This window comes from Brassica rapa, chromosome A09 (genome assembly GCF_000309985.2).
Source record: "Brassica rapa cultivar Chiifu-401-42 chromosome A09, CAAS_Brap_v3.01, whole genome shotgun sequence".
NCBI lineage: Eukaryota > Viridiplantae > Streptophyta > Magnoliopsida > Brassicales > Brassicaceae > Brassica > Brassica rapa.
Genome location: NC_024803.2, coordinates 8,641,925 through 8,665,459, shown reverse-complemented (window position 1 = coordinate 8,665,459; position 23,535 = coordinate 8,641,925). Strand labels below are relative to the sequence as shown.

The window sequence follows — 23,535 nt, the reverse complement described above, 5'->3', positions numbered from 1 at the left end:
AGAAAAAGTCAGGAAATTCTAACGACCACTTTGTTCTCCTTGCCTGCAGAGAGAACAATGCATTTTCCTTCAACAATAACTCAAGCTCTTATTCTCATCATCAACGTTCACATTGTTCATATAAATCCGACCTTGCTTCAACATTCTCCTTGCTGCAGATTTTCTCTCAAACAAATCCACTGAATTATTTAATTGTACTCAGTTTATAATTTTTATTGTTAGTGGTTTTTCTTGCTTCATGTTGTTTGTATTGTCTAATTGAATCAATTGCTTAACTTTGTGGTGCACTAACGTCGAGTTGACCCAGTGGTAAAGGGATTGCGGCTGTAACTATCGCCACCTAGGTTCATTCGCGCTGAGAAGAACTATATACAACATTTGGATTCATGCAAAGAGGTGAAAATACCTTTTTATTTTACCAAAAAAAACTTTGTGGTGCTAATTGTTTAATTTATGTGTTATTCTTCTTTGTATTTTGTTTTAATACAATATATATCATATTACATTTGTTTTTTGTAAGTATATATACTAATGTATGATATTATTCTCTTTTTCTGACATATTTTATTCTGAAATTGTTATAATCGAAAGTTTCATACTTGTGTTATTTACTAATACTGCAATTCAACCCTTTTTTTACAAAAGTATAGGAACATTTAGTGCGTTTCAAATCATACAAATCCTGTAATTCATTTTGATAAATCGTTTAATATATACGGTAAGGTAACTTTGTGCAAATTTTACAAAAAATCATATGTTGGATTTCTAGTAGAGATCGTGACTCATCTGTTGCAAGAGATAATCAAAGGATGCTTGGAAATTAATCCTCAACTAATGTAAGGGTCTATGATCTTTTTGTAAAACCCTTGACCCAAGACCGCTAACACCGAATAAATCATGAAGATACTGCATGTGAAGAAATGATTCAGAATATTACTTAGTCGAGGAGAACCAAATCTAAGTGAATTAAAATCATGAACATTTCAAAAAACTCGGCTAAACAACAATAAATTAAAACCCAAACCTAGAAACAGCAAAATTAATACAAGACCTAATCAGATTTGGAAGGATCGAAGATTTGACCAACAAATAAAACAGTTCCGGTTCGGTCTTCTCTAATCAAGAAAAGAAATGGATGATCTGCCACGAAATCTATCAACTTCGGACGGCCACCACCTCCGCAGCAGGCAGTTGCAGCTGCAGCTTCAGTACCTACTTCATCGATCTCAATGAAAGCTTTTTGGTACAATGACACATTTAGCTCAAAATCATCAAAAGCATTTGAAGCTTCAAACCCAAATTCGATCTTAAATTTTGGAATTCTGAATTCACCAACGCGATCTTTGTATCTCGGTATGTGACGGTCCAAAAATCCATGAGTAGATGTCAATCTCTTCAAAAGATTATCCAGTCCATCTCTCTTGTCAGGTAGATAGAAGTACATTGAGAATTGGCGGTCGGCATCATCACGGCCTTGTTGATAACCGAGCCTCAGGACCTTGAAATCATCATAAGCCTTTACATATTGGTTCTTATGGCTTCTCATGAAAGGCACAGAGACTGATTCGCCATTGACAAGGTGAAATGGTTTGTGCTTAGTCAGACACTTATCAAACTTCTTTTCCCAAGCTCCTTTGAAGTACAATGCATTTCCATAAATCCATTCGGTTTGGCTTGTCACGGATCGTCGAGGAAGAAGATCTTGGATGAGATTATTTGTGTGACGTGAAGCCCACGCATTCACCTCCTTCCGCACTATTTCCGCCTTCAAAACAGCAAAATCGTCAATCATTAACAAAGAAGTGTATATCGCTATAAAATTATCAAAATCAAACAAAACAACTGCCTTGAAATTTCCCCAAAAATGCATAGAGAATCCCCAAAAAATTAACAAAAAATTTAAATTATCAACCGGACGGAGATTATATATGTTTCAGAAATAATCAAAACCCTATAGAAAATCCCAAAAATTATAAATACTAAAAGTACCTTGGTACTGAAGTCAACTTGAGCGAATTCAGCTTTGAAGAAGTTTACTAAGAGATCCTTCCACGAGGAATCAACCGAGAGTGATTGATCGATCCAGACTCCATTAACTGCTGCGATTTTAGGGCCACCGCTCGCACTGCCGTCTGCTAGAACCACAGAACAGATCTCACCGAACACAGCGTTGAGCTCGTCGGTTGAGGAAGACCTAAGAAAGGAGAGGATGAAGGATCTTAGTGTTTCTTCTTCTTCTGGCCTATTAGCCGCCATGATGAGCACGGCGTTTATTGATGCCGGTGAAAAGACCAAGTTAGAGGTTTTGGCTAGGGTTGAGATTACTTTCCCCGCGAGGAACATAGATACGTCGTTTTGCTTCTTCATCGCTTCTGCCAAATCAATCTTTGATAGGGAAGGACTTGAGGTTACTTGTGATGCACAAAGTTTTTGTTTCTTCTTTGGATTTGTCTCTTGGATAGCGAGATCTGCGATTTGTGATTTGCCAACTTTTTCTTTCATCTTTATGTTATCCATCACCGTCTTTAGGGGTTTTGTTTATTTTGTGTGAGCACACATTAATACATGCACATATATATACTACTTCTTTCTTGGTCTTGGAGGTCGCCCTATAGTCGGTTTAGCTCTTTTTCTTAAGGAAAAAAATCAAAGGGAATCAATACTATTAAAAGGGAAGGAGTTCTAAAAAATCTACCTATAAAATGTTGTTGCACCCTTTTATTTTTTAGCCCAACAAATTACATATTCTAAATATTATAACTAACCCTTATTATATCAACAAGAAAATATCTTCTAACAATTAAATAAAACCTATAATTAAATAAAACCTATTTTGTTCCAAGCCCCATTACATATTTTTCTTTGTTACGTAGCATCTCATAATTAACTAACCCCTATTACATTTTATAATCGAAACCATCGCATATTATATATGTATATACATTTAGTCTAAACCACTAAATATACTACTTTCACACCACCATTAGATACAAACACTATATACAAATATTATATATATGTGTATATGATTAGTCTAAACCACTAAATATACCACTTTCACATCTTCTTGTGAAGCAAAACAACTTCTCCATTTCTATATATATCATCACCTACATGAACATCTTCCCCAAGTATCGTCATGTTCACACCACCATGCAGGTAAGCTAGACATTGTTTAAACCACCACTCACCAATCTGAGAAATCAAAGATCATAACAAGATTTTGATGATCCATATAATCATAGACACCTATTATTTAAATGGGTCATCACATTCTTCACAACATTATAGCAAACTTACATATAGCATTTTCATCACAATATTTTAAAGAATTAATATACATGTATTAATTAACCCTAAACCCAAAACTTATAAATTTATCACAATATTTTAAAAACAACTATGTGTTTATGCAAATTATGTTTGATTTTTTTAATTATATATAGTTCACTTAAAATTTAAAATTTAAAAATATAAAATTTATACAAATTTAAACATATATTATAGCACATGTTAAAATAAATTTATTATGTATAAAATTTATAATTTTCATTACATAAAATATATAGGGCCTCATTTGAATATCCAGAAAATGGTCAATTTGTGGACTGAACCTCACATTGAGAATTAATTTGAACTATTCAATAGGTTTAAAATACTAGGCTAAGAAAGATTTTTTTTTAAGTAGCAATCCTGCCTTTTACAACTTGATTCAAAAGTTTGAATCTATATATTATTAAAAGAGAATTATCTAAAAAATCTACGTGAAAAGGCTGTTACACCCATTATTAACTAATTATTATTTTTTGTTCTACTTTATATTTCTCTAACTATATCATAATAAATGTTCTTATTTTGGCCTTTTAATGCAGCTAATCTTAATAAATCTGATATCTAATATCAAAGCAAATATGGTTAGTTATGATTTATGCTCGGGTTTGGTTTAATTAATTTCAAAATCAAAATATATCTTTACCAACACGTTCTTCTATCTTGCCACATTTACACACAATGTTACATTATAATATTGAATAAAATAAATCCATATATGTCATATACCATATAATAAAAACTCATGTGTATCATGTATCATTGATATCCTATGGATCCTTATCCCGTAAACCCTTATCCAAAGTCTAAAAGTTTAATAACTTTGTAAGGGAACCATGATCAGGATAATAAATTTTGTATTCTCATATCTAATTTATGGTATAACATATTTTTGTTCAAATGCGTAATAACATTGTTCTATTTTTTATATAAAAAAATCATAACTAATTTTAATTCCAAAATTCATAAATGTAACTTTAAAACAATAATTAGAAACATATAAATTAAAATGCATAACATAAATACAACGCACTTACCTTATAAGACAAATCAAATAGTTTATTCAGTTTTATGTACTATTATAAAATATATGAGACGTTAAATAATAAGAAAATATTATCAAATTTTTATGGGTTCTTAGCGGGTCAACCGATATTGGTTCACAGGTTAATAGCAGTTTTTTATCAGATTTTAATTAATGAATTTTCATTAAATCTGAATTTTGTGAAAATATATTAGTTGGTAGAACCTCTCATAGAATGCTACATGAAGAACATAAGCATCTCTGAATTATATATGACCACCGGTTTTACTGGCTCGTCAGCGGATCAGATATGGAAACACTACTTACATTTCGAATAAAAAATATTAGGATAATTTAGGTTTTGGGTAATTTGTTTTATAAATAGTATTTTTAGGATATTTGTTTATTTAGAAATTAAATATAATTAATATTTGTAGGTAAATTATTTTTATTTTAAAAATACATATACCCATTTGGTTCTCGGTTTGGTTTTAATCTTTTGATTTAAGAGATAAAACATCTGGTCGGGTATTCATGAAATTCGGTTCAATTTTGGTTTTGTTTTTTTTCTGTTGGTTCCTAGGTTCCGGATAAATGTTCTAAGACTTATATACTATTTCATATAGAAATTCATTAAGAAAAATTAAAACCAAAAATAAACCCGCGCTTTTCAGGCGCGGGTCAGAATCTAGTGTTTTTAATTAAGAAACAAAAATGTATATGTATAAGATAGAAACAATCGAAATTTGGAAACTTATCACTTTATTATGTATATATCTAGAAGATTATTATTCTATAATTTAATTTTCCTAGAAGTTTCCATTAAATTTACTTTTATTTTAATATCTAGTAAAAAATTTAATTAAGTTACCTTTTTCTACAAATGCCCATAAATAAGAAAAAAGAAATATTTACAGATATTTATAAATATACTGATTTTTATATTTAAACTAATTAAATTTTACTGTTTTTATATTTTCTCTAAACAAATAAAAAAGAAAATATTTAAAAAAATTTAAAATATATACTTGTATTTATATATATAACCTCACAAAACAAATTGAAAAGAAAATTAATTTAGACATTCTTTTCTGAAAATAATAATACATTTTCCCAAAAAAAATTATATAACATACAAAATTCTCCCGATCACTCATACATTTTATATTATCTCATTGTCTGATGAAGAAACTGAAAGATGATTTAAAAAAAACAATGCTTTTTCCTTCGAAAGTATTACTCCCTCCGTTTCATATTAAGTGTCGCTTTAGAAAATTTTTTTCGTTACAAAATAAGTGTCGTTTTTTATTTTCAATGCAAACTTTATTAATTTTATGTAAAATTTATTTTTCTATTGGTTAAAATATGGTTAGGTGTATAGGTAATAGTGTTTTTATATAAGAAATATATTAAATTAATTGTTTCCTTAATCCGTGTGAAGAAACCTAAAACGACACTTATAATGAAACATATGGAGTATTTTATTTAACTCTCTTACTCTCTTCATCAACTTTCAAACTGTTCATATAAATCCCACCTTTCTTCAACATTTTCTTTGCTGCCGAGTTTCTCTGAAACAAACGCACATAATTATTTAATTGAACTTTGTTTATAATTTGTACTGTTGTTACTTGTCACGGCATGTTTTTTCACGGTCAAAATGTATCATTTGGATGGAAATGAGATTATTGTTTGTTTAAGTTTAAAATTACAAATCATCTGAATGATGACCCATCAACATAAGTTTTACAATTTTATTGCTTCATCATGTTGTTTGTTTTTTTTTTTTTGACGTCAAACTCCATGCATTATCAATTCAAGAGAAATAGTTAGCCTTTGAATCCAATTTCACTGGAATTAAAGAGTTTACATGAGAGAAAATAGAGTTTTGTTGACAATAATAAAATATATTTAGTTATATTTAAATTTGAAATATTATTATTTTAAAAGTTTAAACCAAGTTTATTTTTTTTTTTATTTTTTTTTTAATAATATTAATTTACTTTTTGGATACAAAATAATTTTGTGATATTATTAAATAATAATAAATAAATTAGTATAAAATTTTAATAGATTTTTTTAATGCAAATTTTGTATGAAAAGTTTCATATGAAATCATAAGGCAAAAAACCTTTGAAGAGAATTTGTATCTTCTAATTGCTATTCTAAACGTTTTTCTAATAATTATTGACTGGATAATAAGGAACATAAGACCATATACAGTGGTTTCCACTACTATTTCATTTTCAACTCCTATTTTTCTCTTTTTAATATTTTACATCATCTTCTTTCTCTTCCACCTAATTTATTCCACATCCAATAATTTATTTTTGAAAAAATTACACCCTATCCCACCGTTTTCATATTTTTATCTTTTATAATATAATAATTACACATTATAATATTTCTGATTGTAATTAAATTAAAACTAAAATAACATAATTTTCTAAATTCTCTTTTATTTATATACTTACCTTACTTTTAAAAATATAATACTAAAATTAATATTATTAAAACAAATATGATCCATTTTTTTTAACGACACAAATATGATCCATTTAACAAAAAATTTTAAAACACTAAAATAATTGATTATAATGAAAAATGATGTTTTCTATATCCAAATGGTATGAGAATAGTATCTATTTATAGATCATAAAAATCATGAAATATGATATAATTTTTATTTTTTTTAATAAAATTCTATTATAAAATAAATGAGTTTGAATTAGTAGGTGGAAATAAAAATTAAAAAATTTGTCCAACCATTTCTCCCAATCCAATTGCGCCTTATGGCGAAACTGATAATAGAAAAAAGTTTCAGCTGTTGAATGTTTACAATGCCAGGTGGATTTGTTCCAAGACTTCAACACCATTATTGGAAGAGGTTTAACATTCAGTGTGGATGATCTAAGAGCTTCTCCGTCGGCAGATGGTAAAGGGGTAACTAATAATATTTTAAACAGAGTTTTATTCTGAATTGAAATTAAATGTTTAAAATCCAATACCACCATCTATATAGAGACATCTACCTTTTTACAAGTGTCTTTGTACTTTTCTCTTGATTTTTTATTTGTTCGTTTTTTTCATTCTTCTAATGGTCACCAACTAGAGCTATTAAAAATAGTTTACAAAATATCTTTATATAAATATTTTTGTTTAACTAATATTTAATTATAAATTGTTTTATATCTTAATTTTTAACTTTATAATAAAAATTATTGTTTTCAGATAGTAACACAATATATATAAGAATTCTCTTAATTTTTAAATATATTTTCACAATTTTATTATATTAGTTTATAATTAATTATTTAATATAACATATATATATAATTTAATATTATTAAAATAAAACTCGTGACTTATTATATATAGAATTCATTACGGGTTTTATGAAAATTAATAAATATTCAGTTAAAAACTAATAATAAATCAATGACCTATATAAAAGCTTAAAACCTAATAAGAAAATAAGAATTTTAATATAACATATATTTAAATATTATTAAATCAAAGTTTGTTTTTAATTATATAAAAATTCATTATGGATATTTTCTCAAATTAATTAATTAGTGATTCAGCTAAAACTTATTAATAAGATTTGGAAGGATCGAAGATTTGACCAACAAATAAAACAGTTCTGGTTCGGTCTTCTCTAATCAAGAAAAGAAATGGATGATCTGTGATGTTAGGAGTTTTCAAGGCTCCTAAGACAAATGTTGTAGTATAAAAGATTGTCGAACCAGTTCTGAGGGATATCAAAGCACTGAGAATGCAAGTACTCACTTAATCTAAGTGCAACCAATGATTTAGATGGGTTTTAAGCTATGACTAAAACTAGAAAGCAATAACAGAATGATACTTTCTTGACTAAGGGAAAAGAGAACTCATGGGCATAGGGATTAGACCTTGGGTGATCAAGTATCGAACTAAGGATGGCAAATGATCGATCAAACTATCGACCTTAAGCCTAGACACAATTCTAAGCGAGCTCTATGTCTAGATGAATGCTCATTTGCTAACATATCTCAAACATCAAATGTCTTTGGTTGAATAATATGAAAGCAATCATTACTAACAAGTCTATTAGCTATCTTAGCACCTTTAACAACAAATGTCTTTGGCAAAGTATACTAAAAGCCTAGGAGAGTTGTCTCGGGCATTTCATCGAACACCTTTCGGGTGAGAAATGCCTAAGGATCAACAACTGAGTGGCCAACTCAGAAGATGCATTATGATTACTCTACTAGCAAGGAAATACGAATGATCTATACTAAAACATCCTAGCTCTAACCTAATCACCCTTAATCTCTCTAACCCATGAATTCAAAAGGTGATTACTCACTAATCTCCATGATTCCTCTTAAACCCATATTAGATTTCAGATTAATCATGTAGAGAAATAGATAAGAAATCAACAAGAACACAAGAACATAACAATCAAAATCCAAGAGATGAACTTCTCCAGAGAGTTTTTGTGTATTTCTCAATAGATCAAAAGATATCCCCTGCCCTGGTGGCTACAAAAGATGTTTAAAACATAGGTTTTAGAAATGTAAAGCGTGCATAATAAAATGACCAAAAGGCCCTTAAGTAAAATAGAAATCAAAATAGAAATCGAGCAGATAATAGACGCGGAGCGACCTCGGCATGTCGCTCCGACAAGTCGCTCCGGCCTTCGGGAGCGACCTCAGTGGGTCGCTCTGAGAGGTCGCTCCAGGCTTCGCTTCGTGTCGTCTCGCCATAGAGACGCGAGCGACCTCGGGGTGTCGCTTTGGGAGGTCGCTCTGAGAGGGGTGTGAGATGCGAGCGACCTCGGGGCGTCGCTCTGGGCAAGTCGCTCTGGGGGGTGCTTTGGAGCGACCTCATGACGTCGCTGCGGAACCTCGCTCCCATGCTCTGCTCGTCCAATGATCACCTGTTTCACGTCCTTTAAGCTCCAAATGCATCCAAATGTCCCCAAGAACTCCATGTGGCACTCCAACACCTAATGAGGACAATGAATGCAAAATGCAACCTAGACATGGCTAAATCCTAATCTATATGATGAAAATGCTAATGGATGAATGGATAAAACAATGCAAATATGCAAGATATCAATCTGCCACGAAATCTATCGTCTTCGGACGGCCACCACCACCTCCGCAGCAGGCAGTTGCAGCTGCAGCTTCAGTACCTACTTCATCGATCTCAATGAAAGCTTTTTGGTACAATGACACATTTAGCTCAAAATCATCAAAAGCATTTGAAGCTTCAAACCCAAATTCGATCTTAAATTTTGGAATTCTGAATTCACCAACGCGATCTTTGTATCTTACTCTCTTCATCAACTTTCAAACTGTTCATATCAATCCCACCTTGCTTCAACATTTTCCTTGCTGCCGAGTTTCTCTGAAACAAAAGCACATAATTATTTAATTGAACTTTGTTTATAATTTGTACTGTTGTTACTTGTCAGGGCATGTTTTTCACGATCAAAATGTATCATTTGGATGGAAATGAGATTATTGTTTGTTTAAGTTTAAAATTACAAATCATCTGAATGAGGACCCATCAACATAAGTTTTAAAATTTTATTGCTTCATCATGTTGTTTGTTTTTTTTGACGTCAAACTCCATATGCATTATCAATTCAGGTGAAATAGTTAGCCTTTGAATCCAATTTCACCGGAATTAAAGAGTTTACGTGAGAGAAAATAGAGTTTTGTGAACGGACATTTTTTGCCAGAAGATCCGCTCTTACATTACACTCTCTTGCTATGAAAGAAATAGAAAAAGAACCTTAAACGAGGAGACGGAATAAATGAAGGAAAAATTATCAAAACAGAACAAAAATTTAGGATGGTTGTCCCCTTAGTATAATAATATCATGTTCCTATAGTATAATATTTTTTATAATGCCAAAACCAACATTTCATTAATCAAATTAAACATACATTAATACCATTTTTAAAAATTTAATAAAAAGGATAAAAATAAAATGTTTTAGAAAGGCAAAAGAAATGTAAAAACAATTAAAAAAATGAAACAAAAGACACTGAAGTATGGAATTTAAGCATGTTTTAAGAATTTTTTTTTAAATTATAATTGAGTTATGGTCATATTTAGTATTGACTATTTGTTTAAATTATATTTAGCACGACTAAAATTGTTGCGTTTGAAATTAACATTTTTTCCGTTGTTGTTCGCCACATATGTACGTCAAAAGTTAGGCAGGAGCCTTTAACTTCTTTGATCAGTTTGTCTTTTATTACTTCGATTGAACATGATCAAAGCATGTAGTGGGATTCCAATTTCCAACATATCACAACAGATCACCATCTTAAAGATGGCATCTTTAGAGTTTTTGTTTATGTCGTGTCAAACAAATATATCAAGATATTTGTTCTATCTAGGGGTTTGCATACGAATCCTATATTAGTTCTATCTAGGGTTTGATCTGTAGTTGATTTTTAAGAGAGAAAAATATTTTAAATATTTTAAAAGTAAAGCTTCAGAAATGTGGAAATTTTTAGTTTTCTATGACATTTATCTGGTACGATCTAAATTTTGTTTGCTTGTATAGAACAGCACACATAAACTAGGATAATTCTTATAATTCTCAGAAAAATAAGTCGGTTCATATAAATATATATTACCTTTTTTAATAAACTAATTATCAAATTGATTAGTAGTGTACAAAACAATATTCTCAATAATTTTCTTAAATAAAAGTTATAGAATTACCTAATATGAATAACATATATATGATAATTAATGATTATGAATAATACATATTTGATAACAATTTTTGTAACCTCTCTTTTTTGTTTAATTTATATTATTAAAAGAAATTAACCAATCACGTTAAATATATAATAAAAATTTATATTTTTCTTTATATGTTATATTTTGAATTTTTTAAAATGATCATAAATGAATAAAAATTGTAAAAGTTTCATATTGAAAATTTTGTGATAAATGGTTTTACTTTTTTTAATCAATCAAGATAAAAATGACCATAAATCGTATGAATATGAAGTCTCATTAGTAAATATTCATAATATATATATATATATATATATATATATCATTTAAATTAATTATATACTATAAAAATATAAATATGTAAATTTTAAATTTTGCATTGAAAAATTATTGAGCTCTTAATATTAGATGATAACTTATGGAGCGTCAATAGTAAACAAATCGAAAGCTGAAAATCTAATCCGCAAAATTTGATTTACTTTTGTGCATATAAAATCTTAAGATAATTGAAATGAGCTGTAATACGATATGCACAAAATCACCAATAATAAAATATACAATTTGGTTATTTCAAAATAATATAAATATATTTGTATTTATGATATATATATATATATATATATATATATATATCTATCATTTTTAAATTTTTATTGACAATAATAAAATATATTTAATTATATTTAAATGTGAAATATTATTATTTTAAAAGTTTAAACCAAGTTTATTTTAATTTTTTAAAATAATAATAATTTATTTTTTGGATACAAAATAATTTTGTGATATTATTAAATAAAAATAAATAAATTACTATAAAATTTTAATAGATTTTTAATGCAAATTTTCTATGAAAAGTTTCATATGAAATCATAAGGCAAAAAACATTGAAGAGAATTTGTATCTTCTAATTGCTATTCTAAACGTTTTTTTAATAATTATTGACTGGATAGTAAGGAGCATATGACCATATACAACGGTTTCCACTACTATTTCATTTTCAACCCCTATTTTCTCTTTTTAACATTGTACATCATCTTCTTTCTCTCTTCCACCTAATTTATTCCACATCCAATAGTTTATTTTAAAAAAATTAACATCCTACCCCACCGTTTTCATATTTTTATCTTTTATAATATAATAATTACACATTATAATATTTTTGATTGTAATTAAATTATAATAAAATAACAGAATTTTCAAAATTCTCTTTTATTTATATACTTACCTTACTTTTAAAAATATAATACTAAAATTAATATTATTAAAACAAATATGATCCATTTAACAAAAATGTTTAAAACACTAAAATAATTGATTATAATGAAAAATGATTCTTTCTATATCCAAATGATATGAGAATAGTATCTATTTTTAGATCATAAAATCATGAATTTTGATATAATTTTTTATTTTTTTTAATAAAAATTCTATTATAAAATAAATGAGTTTGAATTAGTAGGTGGAAATAAAAATTAAAAAATTTGTCCAACAATTTCTCTCAATCCAATTGCGCCTTATAGCGAAACTGATCATAGAAAAAAGTTTCAGCTGTTGAATGTTTACAACATCAGTTGATGTCACGTGGATTTGTTCCAAGACTTCAACACCATCATTGGAAGAGCTTTAACATTCACTGTGGATGATCTAAGAGTTGTAGAGGGGTAACTTACCCGGGTAACTAATAAAAAAAATAGTAATAAAAATATAGAAAACTAAGAAAGATAAATCATTGAAGAGCATCACTGGCTAATTTCTCAACTTCAGTCTCTAGATAATATCATAATAATGTTTTAAACAGAGTTTTATTCTGAATTGAAATTAAATGTTTAAAATCCAATACCACCATTTATATAGAGACATCTGCCTTTTTATAAGTTTTTTTGTACTCATCTCTTTAAATTTTTCTTTCTTGTATTTTTAATTTATTTAATATATTTTTTGTTGAGAAATATTGGAAGAATCCGCCACTAAAGATGCCCTCATGAGGTTTTCTGAACACATATTTTTGGGACCGGTTAATAAATTTCAATGCCACATGTTTCTCTTTCATTAGCCAATATTTATTCAAAGCAATTAAACTAAACTACACAAATATAACACATCAAAATATTTAACTTTTTTAATGTTAAGCACCTCAAATCACCATCCCCACCAATTGAGATGCTCTAATGCTTATAATAATGTTTTGATAATAAAATAATAAACATAAAGGGAAATTGCCACAAATACCACATTCATAATACCACTTTTCATGTTTACACTAACCACTTTTACCCTCACTTTTAATGAAGGATAAAATACAATTATACCCTTAGGGTTAACTAATCTAGACTTAGGGTTTAGAGTTGAGGGGTGGGGTAGAGTTTTTGGAATGTGAAATTTATGATTCTAATAAATATATAAATACTTAAAAAATTTAAAAAAATAGTTTCAAACATAATTTTTGTTTTTCAAAAAGAAATTTGAAAAAAAAAAATAAAAAAAAAATTCAAAAAAAAAATTCAAAAAAAAAAGTTTTATAGTAAAATTCGAAATTGAAAAAGTATATTTCGAAAAATAAATTATTTTTATTTTTTTATTTTTTTATTTTTTATTTTTTATTTTTTTCTTTTTATTTTTTTTTATTTATTTAAATAATAATTTATTATATATATAAATAACAAGAACATAATAGTCTTTTGTCACTTAATGAAGAATGTATTTTTGAAAATGTCTCATTAGTGGTAGTAAAAATGAAAAGTAGTATCATGAAAGTGGTAAACATGTAATTTCCCCAATCATAAATTCATAGAAAAAAATCAAATCACATATCAGTTCAATGAACCAAAGTTACCAATAAACTAAACCTAACTAGACTTAAAACTAGTTTTCGGAATGCGAACATAAAACTAGAACCATAACAGCCAAGACATAGACCATTAAACCTGATCTTAACCCGGTTAAGAAGATTTGGAAGGATCGAAGATTTGACCAGCAAACAAAACGGTACCCGTTGTGTCTTCTCTAATCAAGAAAAGAAAGGGATGATCAGCCACAAAACGGTTCCTATTAGGAGTATAGCTGTGTCTTTCACAAAAGGAAGCTGCAGCAGCTTCAGCGCCTTCTTCATCGATCTCCACACAAGCTTTATGGTACAAAGCCTTTGAAGCCTCAAACCCAAAAGAGATCTTAAACTTTGGAATTGCGAAATCATCAAGTTTAACTCGACATGTCGGAGTGTGATTATCCACAAAACCAGGGGTTGATGTCATTTTCTTAACAAGATTATCCAAACCATCGTTCTCGTCGGGAAGATAGAAGTACATTGAGAAACTGCGCTTGATATCAAGGCCTCGTTGAAATGGGAGCTTAAGGACCTTGAAACCATCAAAACGCTGAACGTATTGGCGTTTAGAGCTCCTCATGAACGGCACAGACACTGAGGCGTCATTGAGAAGGTGAAAGTCTCTGTCTTTCGTCTCAGACTTGCTGAATTTATCTTCCCAAGTTCCCTTGAAGTACAATGCGTTTCCATAAACCCGATCTGTATTGCTTCTAACGGATCCAAGAGGAAGAAGATCCTTGATGAGACCATTTGTCTGGTCTGAAGTCCATTTATTCAGCTCTCTACGCACTTGTTCAGCCTTCAGAACAATAAAGACATGTTAAAATAAATTCAATATAATTGAATATAAAACTAAGGCATGTGAACTGTGGTCTAAATTAGAAGTCTAGCATTGGGGTTGGGGGGAAACCTACCTTGGACCTGAAGTCAACTTGAGTGAAAGTAGCCTTGAAGACATTCACCAAAAGATTTTTATGCGAATGATCAACCGGAAGTGATTGATCGACCCAAACACCGTTAATCGCCGTGATCTTGGGGCCACCGTTCGCCTTTCCATCAGCAAAGGCGACGGTAGCAGTCTCGTTAAAGACGGCCTTACGTTCTTCAGTAGCAGAGCTGGCAGCCGCAATGGTTAGGACGCTGTTGAGTGATGCCGGAGAGAAGACGAAATTAGAGTCTCTTGCTTCTGAAGCAATCACTTTACCGGTAAGGACCAAGTCAGCATCGTTTTGCTTCTTCATTGCTTTTTGCAGCTCCTTCTTTGACAGAGAGGGACTTGCGATTATCTTTGTGACAGACATATCTGCTGTTTCTGAGGATGTGCTAAGTTTTTGTGTCTTCATCTTCGAACTCATCCTTGAAAGAAAAGAGTATCCGGTTGCTAATCGTCGACCAATCATCTTTCTAGTTTTTTATGTTTTTTTTTGTTCTGAGCGCTCATATGTATATATATCGAGAAGGTTGAACTAGGGTTTTGGGAATCATCCACTTCGACCTATTGTAACTTCTCGTATTGTATCTAAATTTAATTTCCCAAAAAACATGAATTACACCAAAACTATATATCGACTTTTTTACCACGCTAACCATACCGAAACGCGGTCAAGCCTGATCTGAGCCCGGTTAAGAAGATTCAGAAGGATCATTGTCATGCTTTCGGCCTGGTTGCTAACTGTACTATTCAACCCAAGCAAAAGGAAAAACACCCAACCCATTAAACACAATAAGGGCCAAGACATATTATAATTCCACATTATCAACTGCACTAATCAATCCAAACAAAAGAAAAACACCCAATTCACAGAACGCAATAAGGACCAAAACATATTACATTCCCTTATTATCAACAGTTCCAGTCAACCCAAGCAAAAAAAAATGAGAATGAGTGAAGAAGGACAAGGAGCAGAAGAAAGAGGGGAATGAAGAAAAAGAGGAGGATGAAAACTAAACATATTATACTATGTTTATAAAATAAAATAGTATAGCATAATATCTACAATATCCTATAAGGGATTACATATTGATTGCTGGAGAACAACAATAAAGTAAGCTAAGATAAATTGTGTGTTGTATTGGATCTTGAGTTTTGTCCTTTGAAAAATCTATACGAGTCAATTCATAGCAATGATATTATATTGTTTATATTAATATGAAGTATGGTTTCTAATCTATTTGTTACAAACCAAAAGTATAGAATAGGCTATATCGTGAGTATTATTCATCTTCTCCATGTTTATAACTCTTATCTTTGTATCTTTGTGATTTCCAATCCTTTTTTCTTCTTTTTTTCATATTTTTAGTAGTGATTTGTTTTAGATTTTGCACCAAAACACATTTTCTACAATATTATCATTGACATTAAACTCTGACGAAATATCCATTAGTTTTGAAAATTTACATCACCGCCTAAAACATCTATAAATCAAGCATCTGGGCGAGAAAAATAACATAAAAATATTTTCGTCTAAAATACCATTAAAATATAGAACAAAACTTGGGTTCACCTCCTATTGTAAACTCTCTGATTCACATCACTTCTCGACATCAATCAAAACGCCACGTAAGACAGAGTAAAAAAAATTTAAAACTCTATCAAAAATGGAAAATAGATAGTAAGAAAAAAGGAAGATGCTTAGAGCATCTCCAAAAAGGAACTCTATTTTGAAGTTTCCAAAACTCTATATTTGAAGTTTCAATGTTTTCTTCTCCAAAAGTAAAACTTCAAACCTAACTTCAAAATTATTTATATTTTACACTATAGTCCTTATATATTGTCATAGTTGATGTAAATTCATAAAACTTCTATAAATAACTAGTACATATATATAAATATTACAGAAATATTAATTAAAAAAATCTTACACTAAAATATAAAATTATAAATAAAAGTACATAATTAAATATTAAACTGGAAGCAAATACTACATTATTCCATAAAATTATTTTCGTAATGCTCTCATATACGATCAACTAGTGCATTTCTTATACCCGCTGATAGTTTGATATCATCAAACGAAAAAATCCTTGATCTTTTAAACGAAAGTACAACAAGCAGGGAAAAAGGTCATGAGATTATTGAATTACGGCTGCAAAATGAAGCAAAAAAATTAGCTTTTAAAGAAGTAAAAGAGGAAAATAAAGTATTTCTAAAAAAACTTAGCTTCTATCGATGTGTTAATATTCGTGAATACATTCGATCTGAACAAGAAAGAATCGTACGAAAAAGGCGTGAAGAGCAATAACAACAATCATCTTCGGTTACACAAAATTTGTTTGGGCAATATTTTAGAGATTTGGGAGGTTTTGGAGACAATTTATCAGACTATTAGTGTTGTTATAATATTTAAATTTGAGTAATAATTATGTTTTCATGTATCTTTTTAATAAGTTTTTATTATGTTTTTTTGTAATATTCTTGTTCTTTAATTCTAGTTTTAAAATATTATAAATCTTGTTTTAAAAATTTTATTTAATTTCATGTGTAAAACTTAAATTTATAAAATAAATTTTAAATATTTATGAGATATAAAAGTTTTAAGGATTAAAACAATAAACAAAAAAATATTTAAGAATTATAAATATGATCTATAATTGTCAGGACCAAAATGCAAATAAAAATATGAAATTTCAAATTTGAAGTTTTGAAAAGTGAAACTCTATATTTGAAGTTTCACTCTTCAAAACTTCAAATTTAAAGTTTTGAAGTTTCTTTTTGGAGAGCAAAAAACTCTATATTTGGAGTTATAGAGTTTATTTTAGAGATGCTCCTAGAGCATCAGCATCAGTGAAAGTTCACACAGTTTTCGAAAAAAAAAGTATTAAAATAAACAAAAGCAATGAACCTCTCTCTTGGGAGTTCACTGCACTGAACCCGGATCATCACTGTAGCGCGGTCTCCACGACACGTGGCGATCCGCGATTGGTCCGATTAATAATTTTTTTTTTTTTTAAAACAAAAATCAAACAGAAAAAAATAATAATAAAAAAATACTTTGTGAATCCCTTCCATGGGGTTCAATGCCGATGCTCTTACCTACGTTAACGGTTAAAGCCGTAGGTTTCTTCTTCATCACATACATAGAATAGAAGAACATAAATTATTAGAATCTCCGTTAAAATAAGGTACGCTGAGTTATTCCTTTATATCCTCTTTCAAGTTAAGAACATAAATTATTAATTATGTTTTGTTTTCGTTCTTAGTTTTGGTGTTTCTAGCATACTTTAGTTTTCTTTAACTTATTGTTATCTGATACAAATTAAAACTGTCCAAAAATTTCTTATTGCAGAGCATTAGCCTTAGAGATTTCGTATTTTGTCATCATATCCCAAAGTTTCATAGAAAGTAAGAAACATTAATCCACATGAAAGAATCAAAACAATAAGATCACATTGCAGTTATATTAAAACATATCAACAGATTCAAAAGCTGACATCTGTAGTTGTATGCATTGCATTGATCTCACTTCTCTAAAGCCTCGTAAGAATACAACACATTCATAACATCAACAGCTCGGCATTCGCAGAACCACGAAGGCGATTCTTGACGATCTATGCGACCTGGAACAGAAAAAAAAGAGAAGCAGATCAGTCTTGCTACATATGTAAGGTAGTAGTAGTAGTAGTAGAGCATTGCATAGGAATGGTTCTATCTACACATACCCTTGTAGGCTCTAGACCACTCGTCACCACCGATTCACAGCTTGTGTCTTTAGCTGGAAGTAAAGCCTTGAACCAAAAGATAAAACAAAATCAATATGGAACTCTTTTTAAAGTAAAACAAACTACTAATCTTCAAGATAAGGATTTTTACATTGGGAATGTGTTGACAGAAGTAGCTGTTTTCATGAACCAGGTGTGACACTTGCTTCTGCAAGAGTGCAACCTATCATTCTCCTCCATCAAGAGCTTGTTCATTGCCGTCAACTTCCTGTTCACAGCTTGAAGCCGTGAAGCCTCCTTCCTTTGTTTATCCCTGCATCTGAAATTTTGAAAAGATTTGATCAAAGAGTCTAAAAGATCCCTAAAACTGCATTACGGAGTATTGTTATTATATGATAAGCGTGTTTGAGAAGAACATACATAAACAATGTCCATAACATTATTTGAGAAGCTTGTATAGAGACAGAGCTCTGACAGAACACAAAAAGACGAACCATTGATAGGAAAAAGAGAGGATGTAGTACTATTCCTCCCTCGGGCCTGCAAGTATGAATCACATACCATCATCTTCTTCATCTCCAGCGACTCTGCTTTTACAGACACAAGCTGCTCTTTCTATCTCATAAGGCAACATGGCTTGATATGGTTTGGAGAAGGTGAAATAGAAATCGTATTTGAAAGCATAGAATTAGACACTCAAATTTGACAAACAAAGCTTCTTATATCTGTGGGCAATGAAGAAGAATAGAATGTGATCTTCTTTTTTTTTCTTAATAGCTATTTTTTTAATCCGTCCTACGTGGCGTTTTGATTGGGGATGAACCCAAATTTTGTTCATATAACATATTATACACAACATGAATTATACTTCTTTTTTTTATGAAAAAAAAAAGAATTATACTTTTTTATGGTTATCTATGTTAATTTCCCTTTAGTTAATAAAAAATCATAAAAACAAAAACATTTAACGGACACTAGAGAATCTAACGGCGTTGGTATTCAGATAAGGGTAATTCCGTCGAATAAATATGGGGAAATTGGGAGCTATAGCCATGAAAAAAAGAGTAATTCATACACTAACGCTTTTACCTAACGGATGCATAGACGGCGTCATATATACATAATAATACTATGATACCCTTTCCAATTAACCGGGTAACCTGCTACAAGATAAATATAAAAAATAAAAATTTATTGCCCAAAGTGAATCGTGTCTTCTCCCATTCCACACAACTTCTTCTTTTCTCTTTCTTCGTTGGTTGTTTCTGGAATTCCAAAGGACCCTGGTGTTTATCTCCTCATACGACTCCTCTCTCACAGCAATCAACTTTTCATCTCCGTCGTTTTCCCTTCTAATCGGCTTCGGCTTTACGGACGTCGGTGGTTCGGTTTTGCGCGACAGTTTCGGCGGAGGGGACTAACACCACCGGCATCTCCAACTTCACAGAGTATCTGCTTTCTCAGATCTTTCACAACGCCGTAAGTTCTTTGGCTTTCAGCTTGGTCTCTGTTTCTTTGATTTTATTTTCGATCTTGCCAAAATTAGGGTTTTTAATTGTTAAGTCTGTATCATTGTGCCATAGATTCTATTATTTCTATGTAAGTTCTCTGTTTGTGCCATAGATTCTATTATTTCTATGTTATCTCTCCTATTTGGAATAGATTCAGACCTACTGTATTCTAAGTTGATAAATCTAGCTAATTGTTTCTGTTGCATGCTCGATCTGGTAAGCTGAGGTAAAACAATTGATTTAGGGTTAAAATTTTCTCACTACGAAGGGGGGATAGTGATTTTGGAATAAAAAGTCTCTTTTGCGATAAAACAAGTTTAGGTCTAGGTGAAATGGAATATCTTATGGAGCATGTGCTATTTGAAATGGAAAAATTTAGTTTTAGAGACTCGTTATGTGTCATTCCATTCCTCTGCTATTTCTGAAGAATCATATCAGAACTAATATACTATTTGCTTTCCATTCCATCAGACCAACTGTTACATTTCATATCTATAAATTATATATTATATCAGATGGTTCAATTCTAATTGCACATGTTACTTCTTTACTTGCATAGGTTATTTGGAATTGACACAATTAAACATTTAACTTAAGCATAAAGTAATGCATATACTAGTAGCATATCTCATATGATGTCATTTCCTTCAAACTTATAAACTAACGTGTGTCTTCATTTTTATTTTGTTCTTCAGGTTTGTAATGGATGAATTGGAAAAGTGTTTATATGTGGTTTATATTAGTCTGTATATGATTTTGTAAATAGAAATAATATATTGAACGTAAATGGAATAATATTTATTATGACGTCAAATAAAACAGAATACAATGTGATGTTGAATGGGAATGATACATAAATGATGTTGTCTCTTCCACCTCTTTTTTCTAATGCCAATCGTTTCTTTCCCCACAACAATCTAAATTTGGTGTAAGCATTACCTCTATCCCTACAATCATAGACATTTCAAAATTTGAACAATATATATATGTGCTGTGCTATATCGTTTGAAACATTTTATATTCTATAGCTCATGTAGAATGGAAATGCATATTATTTCGGGATTTAGTTTATGAAAGATTGGGGTTGACATTGGATTAGGGTTTATATTTCCATATAGGGTTTAGTGATTAGTGGATAGGGTTTAATTTATGGAACATTGGAGTTGACATTGGATTAGGGTTTATATTTTTATGTAGGGTTTAGTGATAGTTGATAGGGTTTAGTTTATGTACGATTGAAGTTGGCATTGAGATAAGCATTACCACCTTCCATGAAAGCATAACCATATCAACATTTGAAAAATATGTTAAGATGATCTTTAGATTGTAAATACATTTTTACCATTTCTATTTTATATGCCTCATGTGTACTATGTTATAGATATATCATAATATTTCTGATATGTACTATGTTATTTATTTTTTTCCATATTATTTGGGTTTTGGTTTTATATTTGGATTCATGATTTATATTTGGGTTTAAGATTTATTAATTAGGGTTTAGTATTTAGAGGTTGAGGTGTAATTAGGAAACTCAATTTATTAGAATAATAGCAATAGAAATTACTTGGTCGTTTTCTCAAATTAGGTAATCCTTGCTTTCTTCACCTTCTTGCTTTTGAATTCCTTCAGATGGACGTACAGTAGTAAATAGATGGAATACAACACTTATTGGTACACGTTCTAATTTACACCACTTGTTTAATTTTGCACAGTAAAACATCTCTAATAACTCTGTCTATTTACGTGGCTTCCTCCTAATCTTTTATATGGAATAGCTGCAATACATTAGTGGTCATTTACTGTAAAAAATACATCATCATCTCTGCACAACCGCATACATCAGCGTCTACGTAAGTGGTTATTTTGGGTCATGTACATACACCTATTCTACTTTATGTAGTTTATGTGGAATGGAAAGAAGATTCTTCACATGTATCTAGTTACGTTCATAATATATATTACATTCCATCTGACTCATGTCAAACAGAAAGTTTTGTCGTCTAAATTGGACGGTTTTACTGAATTCGGCTTGACTTTATGTAAACCATTTCATATTTTACTTTCGCCATGCACCTTATCACGGTTCTAAAATTAAGAACACCATCACTCCATTGTAAATGAACTTACAATAAACCATTCTACGTACGTGACGTAGTATGGAATGCTATACAATCGGAATAGAATTTATGTCATCATCTTCAGATCGCCGTTATGTTAACAAAGATTCTATCTCCCTCATATCTGTTCGTCACTACTCTTGATTTATATCCTCCTTCATACGTGTTCAAGACAGCTGCGCACAATGATCCTTATTATATGTGATTGTTACTGTGGCAGACAAACCCTCCACGTTGTTCACTTTATAATATCTTCAGTAAATCTATCTTGTGTACATGGCTTTCTCCTACTCTTAAAAACAGAAGAGCTGTAACCCACAATTGTAAATTTATTGCAGTAAATACATCATTGCCTCTCCCCAACCGCCCACTCCACCGTCTTTGTTCGTGATTATATTACTAAATTACAAACAGGGTTCTATTCTACGTTAGTCATGTCGAATGGAAACGTCTCCCATATATTTGTACTTATATTATTCTATCTAAAATATATAGTATGGAACTACATTCTTGTGGCTTTCTCCTACTTTTAAAAACGGAATAGCTGTAACCCACAATTGTAAATTTATTGCAGTAAATACATCATTGCGTCTCTCCAACCGCCCACTCCACTGTCTTTGTTCGTGATTATATTACTAAATTACAAACATGGTTCTATTCTACGTTAGCCATGTCGAATGGAAACGTCTCCCATATATTTGAACTTATATTATTCTATCTAAAATATATAGTATGGAACTACATTCTTGCATTCTCTGTTAAACACCGTTGTTTCTTTCACACTTAAGCTTTTCATCAACTCGTCTCTTTCCATGTTTTCTTTTTTTGCTTTCGAATATGGTTTATCCACGCGCTTTCTAAGGTGTGTTATTGTTATTAAAGGACACAAAATCACCACGTTGTTTTCTCCATGAGTTGGAACCGGTAACTTCTTATGTATAAGGACATAACCGGTAAAAAAGAAGACAAAAAGCGAACGAATGCATTACGTCAAAATCTTGTCCATTTTCTTGACTTTATTTTTTTTTGTGGCTATTCAGCCAATTAGCCCATAAATATGCCCAAGCCAACACCTGAACACTCCATGGGAAAATTTCAGAAACTCACCAAAAAATATACGTGCCAAAGCCTACACGACTCAGTAAAGCCGTCAGATCACAAAATCCTCGTCACCAGTATGCATCGAACGGTTGCTAATCACTCTCTACAGCAATAATGCAGTGAACACGTCACGCGCACCGGTGGAGACGAGCACACCGGAACACAGAGCATATCCAAAGATGACAAAATTAATTTTCCAAAAACTATAAATACTCA

At 30.4% G+C, this 23,535-nt stretch overlaps 3 protein-coding genes and 1 long non-coding RNA gene across 5 annotated transcripts in view; all 4 read right to left on the bottom strand.

Annotated features, from left to right (window-relative positions):
- Positions 1–18,981, bottom strand: part of LOC117128056 — a 36,934-nt gene extending 17,953 nt beyond the window's left edge. Inside the window, exon 1 of the long non-coding RNA XR_004451196.1 lies at positions 17,584–18,981. This is a non-coding gene — a long non-coding RNA (uncharacterized LOC117128056). The remainder of the gene's footprint in view (positions 1–17,583) is intronic.
- LOC103838118 (serpin-Z2-like) lies at positions 950–3,328 on the bottom strand. Of its 2 annotated transcripts, none has more exons than XM_033279466.1 (2): positions 1,990–3,328; positions 950–1,846 (listed from the first exon to the last, which is right to left on the bottom strand). In XM_033279466.1, exons 1-2 carry the CDS (start codon positions 2,515–2,517, stop codon positions 1,052–1,054), a joined length of 1,323 nt encoding a protein of 440 aa, XP_033135357.1. In that variant the 5' UTR covers positions 2,518–3,328; the 3' UTR covers positions 950–1,051. The 2 variants fall into 2 exon arrangements, with proteins under 2 accessions (XP_033135357.1, XP_009112793.1); XM_009114545.3 differs by having other exon boundaries at positions 950–1,765; positions 1,990–2,944.
- On the bottom strand, positions 5,707–9,734 carry LOC117128037 (serpin-Z2). Its single transcript, XM_033279503.1, is given in 2 exon segments — positions 5,707–8,037; positions 9,435–9,734. Coding segments are annotated over 2 exon segments (339 nt in total). The 5' UTR covers positions 9,685–9,734; the 3' UTR covers positions 5,707–7,948.
- Positions 13,212–15,360, bottom strand: LOC103838119 (probable non-inhibitory serpin-Z5). Its single transcript, XM_009114546.3, has 2 exons — positions 14,843–15,360; positions 13,212–14,727 (listed from the first exon to the last, which is right to left on the bottom strand). Exons 1-2 carry the CDS (start codon positions 15,326–15,328, stop codon positions 14,044–14,046), a joined length of 1,170 nt encoding a protein of 389 aa, XP_009112794.2. The 5' UTR covers positions 15,329–15,360; the 3' UTR covers positions 13,212–14,043.
- Positions 18,982–23,535: the final 4,554 nt, after the last annotated feature.